This window comes from Physella acuta, unplaced genomic scaffold, assembly GCF_028476545.2.
Source record: "Physella acuta isolate Inbredline_101_S28 unplaced genomic scaffold, ASM2847654v3 ptg000685l, whole genome shotgun sequence".
Classification (NCBI taxonomy): domain Eukaryota; kingdom Metazoa; phylum Mollusca; class Gastropoda; family Physidae; genus Physella; species Physella acuta.
The window spans coordinates 1-16,671 of NW_026732204.1; the positions used below are offsets into that span (position 1 = coordinate 1).

Consider the following 16,671-nt stretch of genomic DNA (forward strand, 5'->3'; position numbering starts at 1 on the left):
ATATGTGAGTTTGGGGATCCGACATGTACATGTGTGTAAGGGGGGGAGGGGGAGTCGCGAGTATAAATGTATTTCTATTTTTGGGTTAGCTAACGTGTGTGTGTGTGGGGGGGGGGGGGGGGCTGACATGTATGAGTGTGGTAGCTGAAATATATATGTGAATTTAGGGGTTCCGATATGTACATGTGAGGGGGGCAGTGACGTGTATAAACATATGTGTGGGTCAGCGGAGGAGCTGACATAATTGTGTGAGTGAGTGGTGGAGCTGAGATGTATGAGTGGTGGAGCTGACATGTGTGAGTATCATTTTGATTGCTTTGGCACGTGCATATCGTGACTTTTCCCGTGAATATCGTGACTTTTCCCGTGAATATCGTGACTTTTCCCGTGAATATCGTGACTTTTTCCCGTGAATATCGTGACTTTTCCCGTGAATATCGTGACTTTGCACGTGAATATCGTGAGTTTTCCCGTGAATATGCGAAAACGCCGCAGAAGGCAGCACGTATGCCTGATCGTATAGCACGCTCGTGCACACACAACAACCCTCCGCACGGGTATTGGCTACAAGGCCGTGACCTTTGTGCACTGGCAGCAAACTGGCAGCAGAGAAGGTGAGAAAGAGTGGGTAAACGGTTGGTTGGTGTGAGGAAACTTCCGCAAAAAGATCTGGTTTCAGTCTGGCATCTATTTATAGAACTTGGCTTGCTTGATTAGACTTTAATAATGCAAATTAAGGAAAACAAACAAAATGAAGTTGTATGAAGAATATATATATATATAATATATATATATATATATATATATATATATATTATATATATATATATATATATATAGTGTATGTGTGTATGTGTCCTGGTGTGTCTTTGTCTGTGTCGTTTTTAGCTTGTCAGTGGGTTAGTTAACAATGACATGGATTGTTAAAAACCACAGTACCTAACAAACACGGGGCGAGGCGAGTTAGCGAGTGGTGCCAACTATAATGCTAACCATAACGTAACCAGAAACCCTATGCGGGTAAATAAAATCACCACCCAGCGCATTATCTCGGCTTTGAGCAGCTGTTGTTAAAATAAACCTAGTCGGGCCCCCGACCAAACATGACCAACGTTGTTGATTAACGTTTTAATTATTCCAACTGCGACAGATGTTGGTCTGATTGTCAGTCAGCTTATGTCGCTGGTGTGTACGGCTGGATGTATCGCTTTATGGTTATTGTTATGACACATACTTATATATGGTGTATGTGTGTGTGGGGGGGGGGGCGTCGTATATTTGGTGTGTGTGGGGGGGGGGGGGGGGGAGGGGGATAAGTTGTCTGTTTGCCCGTTTCTCATTGTTTTCAAATAAAAATAACTTACATAATAGGGGTTCAAATAGGGGTTCAAATAGGGGTTCAAATTCGGTGAAGTTGAGTGTCTGCGGGTTTTAATAAATGGGGCTTATTTTGACAATTTCTCATTGGTTTCAATTATATAAACTTAGATAAAAAGTTTTTGGATAATGTGAAGCTAGTTGTCGCGACGAATGGTCACGTCCACTGTTCATATGTTGAAAAGTGCCCCATTGGAGTTAAGCAGGGGGAGATAAACTCTTTCTGACACGAGCAGATAACTTTGTTCGATTAAAAAAATTGTGATTGCAGGGGGGTAGTTAAATTAATCCTAAAATAACCATACCAACGTTGATTGTGGCACCCCTCCCCTCCTTTACTTGATGCGTCACCAAACGAACTTTAATTAAAAACGACCACCCTCTGGGTCACGTGACTCTATTTTTCAACACGCGTCATGACACAAACATGTGCAGCAGCAAATGTAATGTTGTGCATTCTTTTTCTTACCCCTACGGCTGTGTAATGAACACTGCCTCAAAGAGGTCGTCCATCAAAGCTTTACCCCCCCCCCCCCCCTACTCACCTATCGTTCGTGACAGGCAAGCCGGACCCTGCCTCTTTCCCCCCCCCCCCCCCCCCCACCCGTCCTTCTCCCCCTCTCCCCGAATAACAATATTTCTGATGAGAATTCACGCTTTTATCTCCTTTATTTATTTAAAAATACAATTCATGATACGTCACCCCCCCCCCCCCATCTCCAACTAACACAGACTGTTTTTATCATCATTATCACACCTATTAGTATGAAGACAACAATAATCGCTACCCTCAAACTCCGTTTTAGTAGTTTGTTTTTGTTTACATGTGTTGTAAACAAACTGTTGTGTGTTCACCAAAAACAACAACAACCCAGCCACCATAATCTTTACAGCCCCCGGTGTTCACATCGCTTAGGTAGACGGTAGAAACCGCCCCTTCCCCTCCCTCCAGCATATCTCTAGTTTGACATAGCTTGTAGCTCAGGTGTGTGTGTGTGTGTGTGCGTGTGTGTGTGTGTGTGTGTGCCCACATCCCGGTAATTTCCGCATACTCAGCTGTAGTTGAACTCAGCGAGTCCGAGCTTACCGTCACGGTGCTAGATGTGTTTGCACTGTTTTCAAGTTACTACAGCCAGTTTTGTTTATTAGCGTCCAGTGCGATTTTTATTGGAATTATCTGAAATTTTTAGGTAATTAAACAGTTTTATTAAATTAACCTAATTACTCCTCGCATTTATATTATTTTGAACGATATTTTATAGAAGGAAAGTTAAAACATTGTATCTAAAACTATTTTCAATGCAAATAAATCCTTAATTGACCATTAAAAACCAACTTAATGCATGAAATCAGTTTTGAATTGCAATTTAGGGTTTATTTGCTTTGAAAAAAAAGTTTTTAATACAAAGTCTCTACTTGCAATACATTCACACTTTTATGTACACAATTATTATAATTTAAAATTCACCCAAACACAAGTACACTTCAAAAGTTCTCTAACTTCCTTCTTAGGTTAGACCGAAACTAAGTTACCCACACCCTCACCAATTTTTACCCGACAAATGAAATTACATTAAAGTCATTAAAACCATAGTTTAAAGGCTGCTACAACCAAGATGTTATGGCGCAGCTCTTTGAACAAAACAACGAAGACACAAATATCCCAGATTTTTCAGCTTGGCGAGTAGATCTTTAAGACAAACACACAAAATCATAATTGAATATCTTTTGGGAGTATTCATAAGTATTGGTATGACCGATGTCTGACAATAGACCATTCTGAAAATAGGTGTGTTAGAACTTAGGTTGTTGGTAACCTGACACCCCTTTTTTTATAATATTGTAGATTATGGGACACTGTACAACACTGTTATATTTGTCAAAAGCTTGCTACAAGTAACCATAACGACCCTTTTTAGAAATTTCCACCTTTTGTGGCATTAGCAGACACAGGTGAAACGAAAATACCCCAGCGTATTCCATGACACGGTAAACTATGTCAGTCGACGTCAGTTGTTTTTTTAAAATAAAAAGGCCGAACACAATAGTTAATGATGTGTTGATTAGAACAACACAGGGTTTATGTTCCTGAATAAGATCGAGTTACTACCCTTTATTTAATGTACAACGCGGGAGATCAAAATTTGAATTAAATACATTTTTTACACAGTAAATGAAATAAAATTTTCAGGAAAACGAGAAATCTTTTCCTTGTGTAAACAACTTCCCCCGGATATCAATACTCAATATGATCTTTCCATTTAACATGGGGTAATCTGTCTCATCTTTGTACTAATTACTTCCGGATAATTTATTCGTCTGGTCAGGCGCTTGAGAACCGTCTTGCTATTTATATCATCACATCATTAAGGAAAGAAAACAACAACTGCTGTCTCGGTTGTAATTAATTTGTCCGTTTAATTAACTTAGTACTAGAAGTTTTTCCAATGAATTTTATCAAGCGTTCGAAACATTCACATCTGTAAATATATTTAGAATGTTGAATCTAAACCAAAATTATAATTGAGTTCAGGTTGAAGGTTATATTCAATCTTTATAGAACAACTTAAATTCGGGTTCAATGTTGCATCTAATCTTTATAGAACAATAAGAAATCGAATTGAATCCAATATTGATGCCACTTGCTTCAGTGCATAAGGTTTGAGTAAAATTTATCCTCACAGAATGTCTTAGAATTTACGTTTTTTTAATAGTTTAAATATTATATTTTTAAAGATCGAACATGTCGGTTTGTCATTCGCTGAACGATTTAGGAAGATGTCAATATTATTTTTTTATTTAGTTTACTCTACCCCTTGTGGAGCATCGTGCCTTAACCTAAATCTTCCACTTTGTCCGGTCCCCGGCTTTGTATTTTGCAGTCTCCCAAGACATCCATGTGGTCTTTAGTTCTTCAAGAAGACTCCGTCTCCAGCTACCTTGTGGATAGCGGGGGGGGGGGGGGGGGGGTCCACTCAAGCGCTTGACGTGTCACGTCAGTGTGTGCCTTTCACAAATTGGGCCCCACCCGGCGCCACTTCTGCCTTATCAGTGATGTCATGGGTCCTGTCTTGTCCTCCACAGTCCTATGTTATGTTCATTGTCCTGTCATCCGGCCACCTCAATGCCAGAATCCGTATTGGTATAGTTCCAGGGTTTGTGTGTGTTATTTTGTGTTATCGTAGCACACATATCGACCAACCCCCATTAGTTACACCCCAAACTGTTTATGGGGTGTAAAATGAAACTATTTAGGTTAGAATTCAAACAATCCTAACCAGAACCGGAAGTCTAACCTTTAACCCTAAGATTACCCATGCCCCTTAAACAAAAGTAAACCAAAACTTTAACTCTGACCCTGAAACTAACCCCAACCTTGACCTAACATCAATAGACACGCTTAAATTAGCCAACTGGTATTTTTCTCAACCGACCTACGCTTTCGATCATTAAAATTAAAACGACGAGGAGAGCTAATTTCTATATTTATAATCATTTGAGGCAAATATAACTTTTGGGTATTTCCGATGGTTAAAATTAGCAATCTTTCCCACGCAAAAAAACACAAAAAACACACCCAACAACCTGATAGATTAAACAATAGGTGTTCAGCAAAGGGGCGTAAAGGTTAGCTGTCTGTAATGACCTTGAAACTGATAAACCAATCAAGTAGTTCTATATTGGTTGTATACCAGTTTAATGATGGCGACTGTTAAAGTCTCACGATAAATAAAATAAACGAGCCGGCCCGCGGCATAACATACGCCGCTATTTAGTTGTTTCTAATTTTCAATAATTCATAATTTGTAAATTCGGCAGTACTAACGCTGACACTGAAAATATTTCTTTAAAACACTATAAGTAGCTCGTTAAGGACCATAACCCCCCCCCCTTCCTCCCCCCCCCCCCCCCCGCCTCCCCCCTACCTTTAAAATCGTTGGCTCTGCTTGTAAACATTTAGAGTGAACACAGCTCACTAAAACCATGTAGGGGTGGGGAGGTAGGGAGAGCGTTTGCAGCTTGTTTTCTAACGGCTCCCAGAAGAGAAGTATATATATAGATATATATTCATATACACACAGACATAAACACATACAGTCACACGAACAGACACACAGGCCCACTAACACACACATACAGACAGACAGACAGACACACACACACACACACACACAAATAGCTTAATTAGGCCAGAGTTTTGATCTAAGAGCACCACGGATGGTGCAGGTGAAGATGAAGGGTCAATAAATTATCAGATGTGGGTGTGTGCATCAGACAGTTGACACCACCGAGATAACGACACCTTGGGTTGCTATCTGTCCCCAGCTTCAGATAATGACGTACGGCCTGATACACTGTAAGATAGTCTACGTCACAGTGGCTCAAGGTGTCGAAGTACAGTTTGTTTTTGTGTTCGTTGCGGTCATGTTGTTTGGCTGTTACTATGGTAACGGCGTGTAAGAAGTTCAGGGGGGGGGGGGGGTCAAAGCATGAGGAGGGGAGTGCTGGTTGTTAACGAAATCCCCATCGGACACTTTTGATTAGTTACAGAGAAGTCTCGAAACAAATAAATAAGTCTACGTTAGGGAAAGTAAAGGCGGCTGGGCATAGTGCTGACCATACTATCCCATCTAATGCCGAGGTCACAGTAACAACTCTGTTTCATGGGCCGTCAGTTCGAAAAGGGAACTTGACTTATTTTTTAATATAGATTAAGGCCGCCTTCAAAATAAAAAAAAAAAGCTAAACACTATTGCCTTGGTATCTAGCCGATAATCGAACAACACCCGTTGGTTAACGATTCTTAATGGCTGAACACTTCCAATTTTAAAAAGGTTCAGTAGTAACAGGTTCAAATTTTTAATGAATAGTAAGGAGGGTTTGAACCTTAGTTTCGCACACAGACAGGGTACAGCGCTAGATGACAGACCACGTCGATCTCTCAATTCAATGAGTTTAAAATTTCCCACCCCTGTAAAAGCTATCGCTGTGTGGTCGCTTAGCGTTAGCGGTATAAAATTCCGCAAAGGTTTCTTTTTTTCCCCAAACGCTGTCAGCATTTTTTTTTAATCATTTGCCAAGGCTGTAGTAGGCCTACAGTAGAACTTCTTTTTTCGTGATTATCTATACTTCCAAGTCTATTCAGATAACAAGTTTACGCATCGATTACAACTCGCTGATATGAAGAAAAAAAAAACAACAACTAAGATTAGGATAAATGTTAAATCGTTAAGTTTATTTAGGCAATTAAATATAACATTATACAGTTTGAAACTGTTACCATATCTATATAGATCTAGTCATTAAAGACTTTCAACTTTGTTACTAGTTTTTCATATATATTTTGCCAGCTTGGTCTATTCTTTATTAGCCAACTGTTGTTTGGTCTACACTGAAACTTATTTATTTATTCAATTTATTCATTTGTTCAATTTATTCAATAACGGTAACAACAGTAGGCACGGAGGCATTTTTCATATTGGCCGTTTAAAAAAAAACAACAACGTAATAACAGCATTTACACACAATTTGGTATATATAATTGTTCGCGTTATTGAGTCTGAAAATCATTTTCGAATTGATTTCTGCGTTTATTCTTGTATTTTCAAAATAAAAATGAATATTATATTTTAAAGTATTTACATTCTGCTAATTTTTTTTTATCCATGGTTTCTTTAGAAACTACCAATATAGTCTATCTAAAATGTAAATGTTTACATTAGTTTACAACCATTACTGAGATTGCAGACTTCTAAATACTCAGATACTGCATTCTTAAACTTAAGCCCGTCACAAACAGAGCCGTATTTTAAAATTAGTCAAATATTTCTAGTCTATATAATTCAGTGGCGTAGGCAGGGGGGGTTAGGGGGGTCATAACCCCCCATAGACCCCTCGGCATATATATAAAAATTATGAGGGGGGTGCAAATCGAAATTTGAGGGGGGGGGGTGCAAATCGAAAGTGTGTCCCCGGGTAAAAATTGAACCCCCCCCCCCCCTTGAGACGATCCTGGCTACGCCACTGATATAATTACTGCTTTCTGTACGTAAGCGCTGTGTGATCATAAAAGCTGAAAATACTTAATTTTGGTGCATATTTTTCATGTGTGCTCTAACACTAAAACAGGTAGCTAGCGCGAACCAAACACCGAAACAGACGAGAACGTTGTTTTCTGACCCGCAAGCCCCATAAAAATATACACTTTCGTACAGATTGGCCTAGCCTATTCTGTAGCTTCATCACGAGGCTATCTAAAGCCCATGACCCGGATGTAGGTTTTCACAACAATCAGGCGTATTAGTATAGAGTATAGGCCATAGGCTGCACACAATCCTCCATGTAATTATATTTTTGTTTTCGTTTTTGGGAATGCAACCGACTTCATAGAAAGGGGGCGGTACAAACGTCAATAAATGAATGTTGAGTTATCAGGGGAAATCACTTGATTGCGGATCCTAGCTTGTTGTGTTGCCTTTATATATATATATATATATATATATATATATATATATATATATATATATATATATATATATATATATATATATATATATATATATATATATATATATATATATATATATATATATATATATATATATATATATATATATATTGTTTGTTACTTTCTTAAGTTTTAATGTCTTTGAAATAACTTTGTAAAATTACAATGTATTTCCTGAAATACGAGTCAATTTGGTAAAAAAAAAAGGCGAGGGGACATTATGTTTAGAAGTAGCTTTTTAATAACCACTAAGTATACGGTGGCTCTTACAAAAATAGAACAAACAATTTTTTTACTGCTCCGTATACATAGCCTAACCCTAACATAACTGGTAACTAAAGCACTTGGCATTTAAGGGACGACTAGCTGTAGTCTATAGAGTCTATAGAGTCTATAGAGTCTATAGAGTCTATAGAGTCTATAGAGTCTATAGAGTCTATAGAGTCTATAGAGTCTATAGAGTCTATAGAGTCTATAGAGTCTATAGAGTCTATAGAGATGTTGCCATCCCAATGGCTAAAGCGTGAAACTGCGGTAACGCTTTCGGAAAAGTGTTCTCTTATTATACACTGATTAATATTCAATGAGAAGAAAATTTCTACTCCCAGTTTTGACCCCTCTGTATTCTTCATTGAGAACCTCCAGCGTTTAAACTTTCTTTAAACAAAAAGTTAATTAAAAAAATTATCTCGTTGTTTCCCATCCCAAGGACCTGATCTCCATAAATTGATCTTCTGACCTATGTGGAATAACCAATACAAGGTCCATGTCAATGGATTTAATTAACGTACTAATGTGTTTAGTTAATGTACACAATGTGTTCACGTAATGAAGTTTTGTGAAGGCGTGTCGACCAACCTACTTGCCTTGATGTGTGACCAACAAGCACACGGCCACGTTACTTCGTCAAGAGAGGCTATTTTTAGAGCAGACACGCAGTTTTTTCCAACAGTTCTTAATTTTTTTTTTAAAAGTAGACACAGTTTTTAATGAAGAGGGAAGTGGTTTTTACAACAGCGTCGCTTTAAGTGGTTAGGTTTTTTAAATTATTCCATTTGGTCTCTTTGCTGTTAGATTTAAAAGTTTAGGACAACTGGCAGAAACGCGCAGTTTGATGTCTCAGAATGGTGTTTAAATGAAGAATACGGTCCTTAAAACACAGTAACTTGTTAAACTTTAGAGGTGTATGTACAACAGCTTCAGTGCTAACCAAAACTACTTGCTTATCTAATGTGCCGCCCGTCCTGTCTCCTAAATCCGCTCTACTTATTAACTCTACTATTAACTTACCTTGTGTCTAAAAAACCAAATTCATGGCTACTATACCACCCCTATATGTGGCTCCAAAGCCACCATATTTATGGCTATATACCAACCCCTATCCATATTAATTGCTATTATACCACCCTTTGTAGCTCCAAAACCACCATGTTTATGGCTACTATCCCGCCCCCCTAATTGTAGCCCCAAAACCACCATATTTATAGCTATTATACTACTCATCGTAGCTTAAAAACCACCATATTTATTGCTACTATACCACTCCTACTTGTAGCTCCAAAACCACCATATTTATGGCTGCTATACCACCCTTTGTAGCTCCAACACCACCATGTTTATGGCTACTATCCCCCCTCCCCTAATTGTAGCTCCAAAACCACCATATTTATAGCTATTCTACTACTCATTGTAGCTAAAAAAACACAATATTTATGGCTACTATACCACTCCTACTTGTAGCTCCAAAACCACCATATTAATGGCTGCTATACCACCCTTTGTAGCTCCAAAAACACCATGTTTATGGCTATTCTACTACTCATTGTAGCTAAAAAACCACAATATTTATGGCTACTATACCACTCCTACTTGTAGCTCCAAAACCACCATATTAATGGCTGCTATACCACCCTTTGTAGCTAACAAAACCACTACTATACCACCCTTACTTGTGACCGCTAACTCGGAGTACCGTAGGTCATAATTAGTCCTCACACACGACCCCAGACCCACACACTCCTGATTATCCCAATCCACACACTCCTGATTATCCCAACCCACACACTCCTGATTATCCCAATCCCCAGAATATCCCACCCACCCAGCTTTATATTTTCTGCAGTTATACGATAATTTAATAAGGGGCTCTTTTCTTTAACAATCTGGTAGACCCACGTCCTAGGAATTTAATTACAAACTAATAAGCTACCTGGTTGATTGATGTGATTTGGGCACATTCATAACAACTAACTTTAAAGGGAATTAACTAACATCCCTTTCTCGTAGACTTGCCCTGTAGTTGTAGTTGTTGCACCTAACGTTTTCAAAGACATTGCGAAACATAAGTTCGGACTTGCATTCTTATCAAGACAAAAACCTTTTTTTGTTTATCAATCTTTACTATGGTAAAATAGTTTGTTGACTGTTGTAACTAGAATCCGTAACAGGAAGTTAAAACTCAGAAACAAAAACAGTAGTTTATTATTTTTTTTCGATTACATTTATTGGTGAATCCGAAAGAGGAAGCTACTACTTAAAGTTTAAATCTATTGATAAAAACTAGTTTTTAATAGTTTTTTTTTCGATTAAATTTATTGTCGGAAATTTCGTTGCAATCGATTGTAAATCAAAAATAAAATTACCCACCCCCCTCCCAATGGGATTGGCTTCTATGTGTGTTGATATTAATAAAAAAAACAACCTTACTTTGTATTTTTAAGTAGTTTTTTTTTTCGATTAAATTTATTGGTGGAAATTTCGGTTGAAATTTCGTTGCAATTGAGTATAAATCAAACCAAAAAAGTACCCCCCCCCATATGAGATAGGCGTCTAGGTTTGTGGTTTTAACATGTTCAAGGAAATTTTTTTTTATCTTACCGGGTATTTGTAGATAAGGGAAGCAGACATTAAACATATCTTTAACCCACGCTGTTAACTATGTCAGTGTATGTTATTTATATTCTCATATGTGATTACACAACACTGTATAGCGCAGGTTGTAAGTTTTGAAGGCATGTTGCAATAGTTTATAGAGAACACGTTGACCTGGGTTTAAGCACGAACGCTAACATTACTTTGGCTTAGTGTGTGAGAGGGGGAGAGGGTGGTATTCACACACAACCCAGCCCTTAGGAAAACTTCACTATTAGCTAGTGGGTACTAAGAGATATATCTTGAAACTAATTCAATAATTTAGAATTGCTGGCTTGCTTTAGAATATATGTGGGCAGCCATGAGTCGAGTAGAATTTGATGACAAGGCTTTGACTGACCGAGTGACCCCGCTTGTCAATGTCCTGCTGGCAACAATGCCCCCCCCCCCCACCCACCACTTCTCCTAACCTCACCAGGCCTGTCACACATCATCGCGTGTCCCACCTCAACGGGTGTCCCACCTCACCGTGTCTCCCCCACCTCACCGTGTCTCCCCCACCTCAACGGGTGTCCCACCTCACTTGGTCTGACCCACCTCACCGTGTCTCCCCCACCTCACCATCTGCCCCACCTCACCTTGTCTCCCCCACCTCACCGTGTCTGCCCCACCTCACCATCTGCCCCACCTCACCTTGTCTCCCCCACCTCACCGTGTCTCCCCCACCTCACCATCTGCCCCACCTCACCTTGTCTCCCCCACCTCACCGTGTCTGCCCCACCTCACCGTGTCTCCCCCACCTCACCGTGTCTCCCCCACCTAACCATCTGCCCCACCTCACCTTGTCTCCCCCACCTCACCTTGTCTCCCCCACCTCACCATCTGCCCCACCTCACCTTGTCTCCCCCACCTCACCGTGTCTGCCCCACCTCACCGTGTCTGCCCCACCTCACCGTGTCTGCCCCACCTCACCGTGTCTCCCCCACCTCACCGTGTCTGCCCCACCTCACCGTGTCTGCCCCACCTCACCGTGTCTGCCCCACCTCACCGTGTCTGCCCCACCTCACCGTGTCTGCCCCACCTCACCGTGTCTGACCCACCTCACCGTGTCTGACCCACCTCACCGTGTCTGCCTCACCTCACCGTGTCTGCCCCACCTCATTGTGTCTGCCCCACCCACCAGATCTGCCCCACATCACCGTGTCTGACCCACCTCACCGTGTCTGCCTCACCTCACCGTGTCTGCCCCACCTCATTGTGTCTGCCCCACCTCACAAGATCTGCCCCACCTCACCATGTCTGCCCCACCTCGCCGTGTCTGCCCCACCTCAACTGGTCTGACCCACCTCACCGGATCTGCCCCACCTCACCATGCGCCTCACCTCCATTAATTTAATTAGTCACAGTGACTAAATGTAGCCAACAATAACCAGTCTTGTTGACTTTTATTTAAACACATGACTATTTTATTAATTTATATACCACACAGTTTGGTTACTCATGAGGACAAGTGATTTAACGTACATTTTTCAACATAACCTTTAACATCAGTTAGCCAATCACGAATTAATACTAAAGCAGATTTATTTTTATATTATTTTATACTATTTTATTTTCTCTCTTAAAAGTGCTTACTGTTTCAGATTTGGGGAGTAGGGGTGGAGGGGTCTGTTGAGTGGGGTACTGGGTAAAAGTACGCAGAGGTCATGCAAACAAATTCCCTTTGCCATTCTTAAAGCGTTCAACACGCTTAACGCGGACAAACATTCGCCCCCCCCCCCCCCCATCCACCCATCCACTTGCATCTTAAAGTCATGGGTCATGGAATTCGTATTCAGTATAAACATTTAAGCACTATCTTATGGAAATGAGAAGATAAAACTTCGTAGTAAGATCATAGGTTCAGATGGCAATATTTAAAATGTTTTTTTCTTCTTTTGTTTGTTCTTATTTGTAAATGTTGGAACGGAATTTTAATCCAACACAATTAAGTATTACGTGTCAACTTGTTGTGCACCGTCGACTGTTTTTTTTTGTGTTGAGTTTTCTTTCCTTAAAGAGTGAACCCCAAACCCGAAGAGCTTTATCAACCCGTCCACGCCGACCCACTTTGAAATTCTTAAATACAGGTACAGCGTGCAAGCCATACCCGGTTTAGCAAATACAGCTTACCCTATCCACCTACACCTACACGCTGGCCTGAATATTTTAAACGCCAGGTAATTAAATGCTAATTATTCAGCCCCCGCCCCCCGCCCTCACCCCTACCATCTTTCCATCTTGAGTTTTTCACGCGGCGGTGGTTATGTAAACAGAGTGAAATAAATTTGAATAAAACTGGGAGATCTCCTGTGGTATAGGGTGTTGTTTTAGATGTATATGGAGGTCTGTTTTTTTTCCCTATAGTGGGGAGTTTGGACCAGCTAGAATATAATTTAATCATTTATTTATATTTTAATTATTCTCAATGAGACGACGTAGTCTGGTGGTAGGATATTCCTGCGTTCTCTCAGCTCAGGTGGGTACCTCGCCTAAGTTGGGGGAAGTGATTACACATTATTATACACCCTTACAAACAATACTAACAAAAAAACTAAGAGTTGTCGTTCAAATCTGTTGAATTTTAAAGCAGATGTTGAACAATATTTAACATGTTAAAATCAATTGCGGTAACGTTTTCGCTGACATCTCCGCATTTTACCAGACAGCAGCATACTAAATGATATGGGGTAAATTGCAACGAAGTAATAACTCACAATTCTCGCATTTTACCATTCAATTTTTCGCGTTTCGCATTTTACTATTTTACCATTTCGCGCTTCGCATTTTACCATGATAGGACTACATCTTGTGGTTAACTTGTCTAATTTGTCCTCTTTTGTTTCCCTTCGCAGGGTTTTCAAGGCTCCGTTCTACTAGCCAGCCAGTGACATCAGCCATCGTCTCCCTACAGCTAACGACCCCACCCTAACCCACGACCACACCCTAACCCACAACACCTACCATGGCCAACTTCCAACACGGTCTCTTCGGCTGCTTCGACAACATCGGCCTGTGCCTGATCACCTACTTCGTGCCCTGCTACACCTTCGGCAAGAACGCCGAGGCCGTGGGCGACTCCTGCCTTCTCTGTGGCCTCATCTACTTCGTCCCCATCGTCGACATCGTCGCTCTCGTCTCGGTGCGCGGGAAGATTCGAGAGTCTCGGAACATCGAGGGCAACATTTTGACAGACTTGTTGTCCATCCTGTGCTGTCATTTGTGTGCTCTGGTGCAGGAGGCTCAAGAAGTTCAAGCACCAGGTGGACAGGCGATGGCCCGTACTTAGGTTACTTTTAAAATAATACATCATTTATTTATCTAGGGGACACAACTGTGTTAAATATCTAAAGGGAAACTACTGTGGAAAAAATACAAAATTAACATTTAGAAAAATTAATTGTAAAATGTATTCAAAATCTCAACATAAAAAAATATTTTACTTTAACGTCTAGCATTTTTAAAACAAAGTATATGGTAAAAAAAGTATTTTTATGACATTTAACGTTTATTTTAAAAAATAGTATTATTTATTTGAAATTGCAGCATATCATATGGACATTTGTAGCTTCTTTTTTTAAAAAAGCAACTATTTATGTGAAGTGTATCAACGTGTTACAAATATATGTATCAATTTTCATCCTAAAATCATGACGTCTTATATAGGCCTAACTAATTTTTTTTTTAGAAAAAAAAAAAACAACTCTTAAAAATGTTAACACCTAACCGGTGCTTATGCAAATTACACACTCATTATTTGTTCTGTTTTAACGTGTTTACGTTCGAATGCACACATTTCTAAAAACTAGATCCACTCTTGTTAAATAACAGAACAAGCCGTGTGGAATTAGTATTCTTAGCAATTTAAAAAATACATTTTAGCACTCTAGTTAATATATATTTGACTCAATATGCCTTTTGCTCATTTAACCCTTAAGCACAAATTTTCATTTCGCATTTTTTGCACCATAAACATATAAAATGTTTAATTTAAAACTCGCATTTTAGGTAAAACTTACGTGAATTTTCGTCTAGTTTTTTCATACAACCCGCTTTGTCCATAACTGCTTGTTTTCTATGTTTTCTAACTAGGGTTGTTTTCACTTTGCTTATGTATTTGTAATGCTCCATCGAAATAAAATTGCTTATATTGTTTATGTTATGATAGCAGCACGGATATTTTTCCCGAGAGTGTTGTCACCCGCATACACCGTAACTCTTAAAGTGCCTTACTATTAGCAAAACTGTAACTGTTTTTTCTATATGATTTACTTTTAAAATATTTTTAGTATTCTTGCAAATAAATTTATATTTTTTATCTCGTATAATACCTTGTCTTGGAGTGATTATTTAAAAAATAAGAATAAGACGAATTCGTTTTACATCGTTACGCACATACACAACAAAGATTATTATAAAGATGAGGATATTCTTTGCCATGTCAAGCTCAAAGAACGGTAACTCTATTTAACTCTATCGAGTTACTTAACATAGCGTTAATAACAGCAGCAAAACTATAGGCCTTTCTGTTTTTCTTTTTTATCGTTATAAAGAAATCAAGTATTCTCGACTTGTTGCCTTTTTTCATTTTAAATAAGACACATTAAAAAAAAAATTATCAAGTAGGACTGTAGGAGATTCTACGCTTTGTATTAAAAGTCAAGGAACGGCTACTCTGTTTAAAAAAAAGAATAGAATGCCCAGTAACTAAATATAGATATCTCCAAAACTTATCTCCATAACCTGTATAAAATAAACACACAACGAAATAAAATGTGAGAGTGATATCACGCAAATGTTGTCGTATGTGATAATAGATTGCAAAACAACGACAAATTTGTCAAAGAATTGATTCTAAAACGTGAAAGTGATCAAGATTTAATTCCACGAAAATCGAACAAGTATGCTGTTCCACTTAATCATCAAGTCGGCGAATGAAGCTTGCAATGTTTTCTAATAGACAGTCGACCCAAGGTGTGAACTAGTTTTGTCAAAGAATAAAGCTCAGGCCTGTGAAACGAATAATCCCGCAAGTAAGAAGCAAATTGGGTGGATTTTAGATCCACTGTATCACCCCCCCCCCACCCCTAAATAATTGAATTATATTATACGAGCCGACCCGCTGCGTATCATACGCCGCTATTTAGTTTTTTTTTTCTACTTTTCAGTAATTTATAATTTGTGAATTCGACAGTACCAATGCTGCCATTGAAAATATTTGCTTAAAAACACTAACCCCCCACCCCCCACGTGAAAGCAGCCTCCTCTTAGTTACCTCCTCTAAGTTTAAAATCGTTTCAAACTAAATTATCTGCTCCTAATAGCCGTCACCAAACCCGTCTCTATGTTTGTAAAATGTAAACAGAGTGAACACCGCTCACCAGATCATGTGGGGGTGGGGTGGGGGTGGTAGTGATAGTGATAGAGAGGAAGAGAGGGGACTGCAAAGGCGCGCTTGCAGCTTGTTTTCTAACTGATCCCAGAAGAGAATTATATATATAGATGTGTGTGGGGGGGGGGGGGGGGGGAGCCGGGCCTTTGTTTGAAGCGACAAATGCGACATGTGCCCATCAATTGTCTTTTGAGCATTTGTCGTAATCCCATGTATGTCTATGTGGGTCTGTCGGCAAGATCGCGAAGCATTCTTTTAGGACATATTTTTGTTAGCAGCTAAAACGTAAACAATATTTAATTAAATACACGCTAGGATAGAAAACACACACCTTCATCCCACGCTAGTTTGTGCAACATCTTTACGTGCTTTTAGCCCTGTTTTGGTGGGAATTTCCGATAAAAGACTCTTCGCACTAGTAAACATCGGTACAGTACGCATTAGATTTGATGCATATTTTATGTAACTTCCGGTTTGTGGAATT

General features: G+C 39.4%; 1 protein-coding gene across 1 annotated transcript; it reads left to right on the forward strand.

The window, feature by feature from the left end:
• Positions 1 to 13,703: 13,703 nt before the first annotated feature.
• On the forward strand, positions 13,704 to 14,439 carry LOC131949284 (uncharacterized). Its single transcript, XM_059311105.1, has one exon. The coding sequence runs from the start codon at positions 13,761 to 13,763 to the stop codon at positions 14,082 to 14,084; it is 324 nt and encodes a 107-aa protein (XP_059167088.1). The 5' UTR covers positions 13,704 to 13,760; the 3' UTR covers positions 14,085 to 14,439.
• The last annotated feature ends 2,232 nt before the right edge of the window (positions 14,440 to 16,671 follow it).

Excerpts from the sequence above, each read along its gene's own strand:
- LOC131949284 (XM_059311105.1), top strand. The coding sequence starts at position 13,761 with ATGGCCAACTTCCAACACGGTCTCTTCGGCTGCTTCGACAACATCGGC.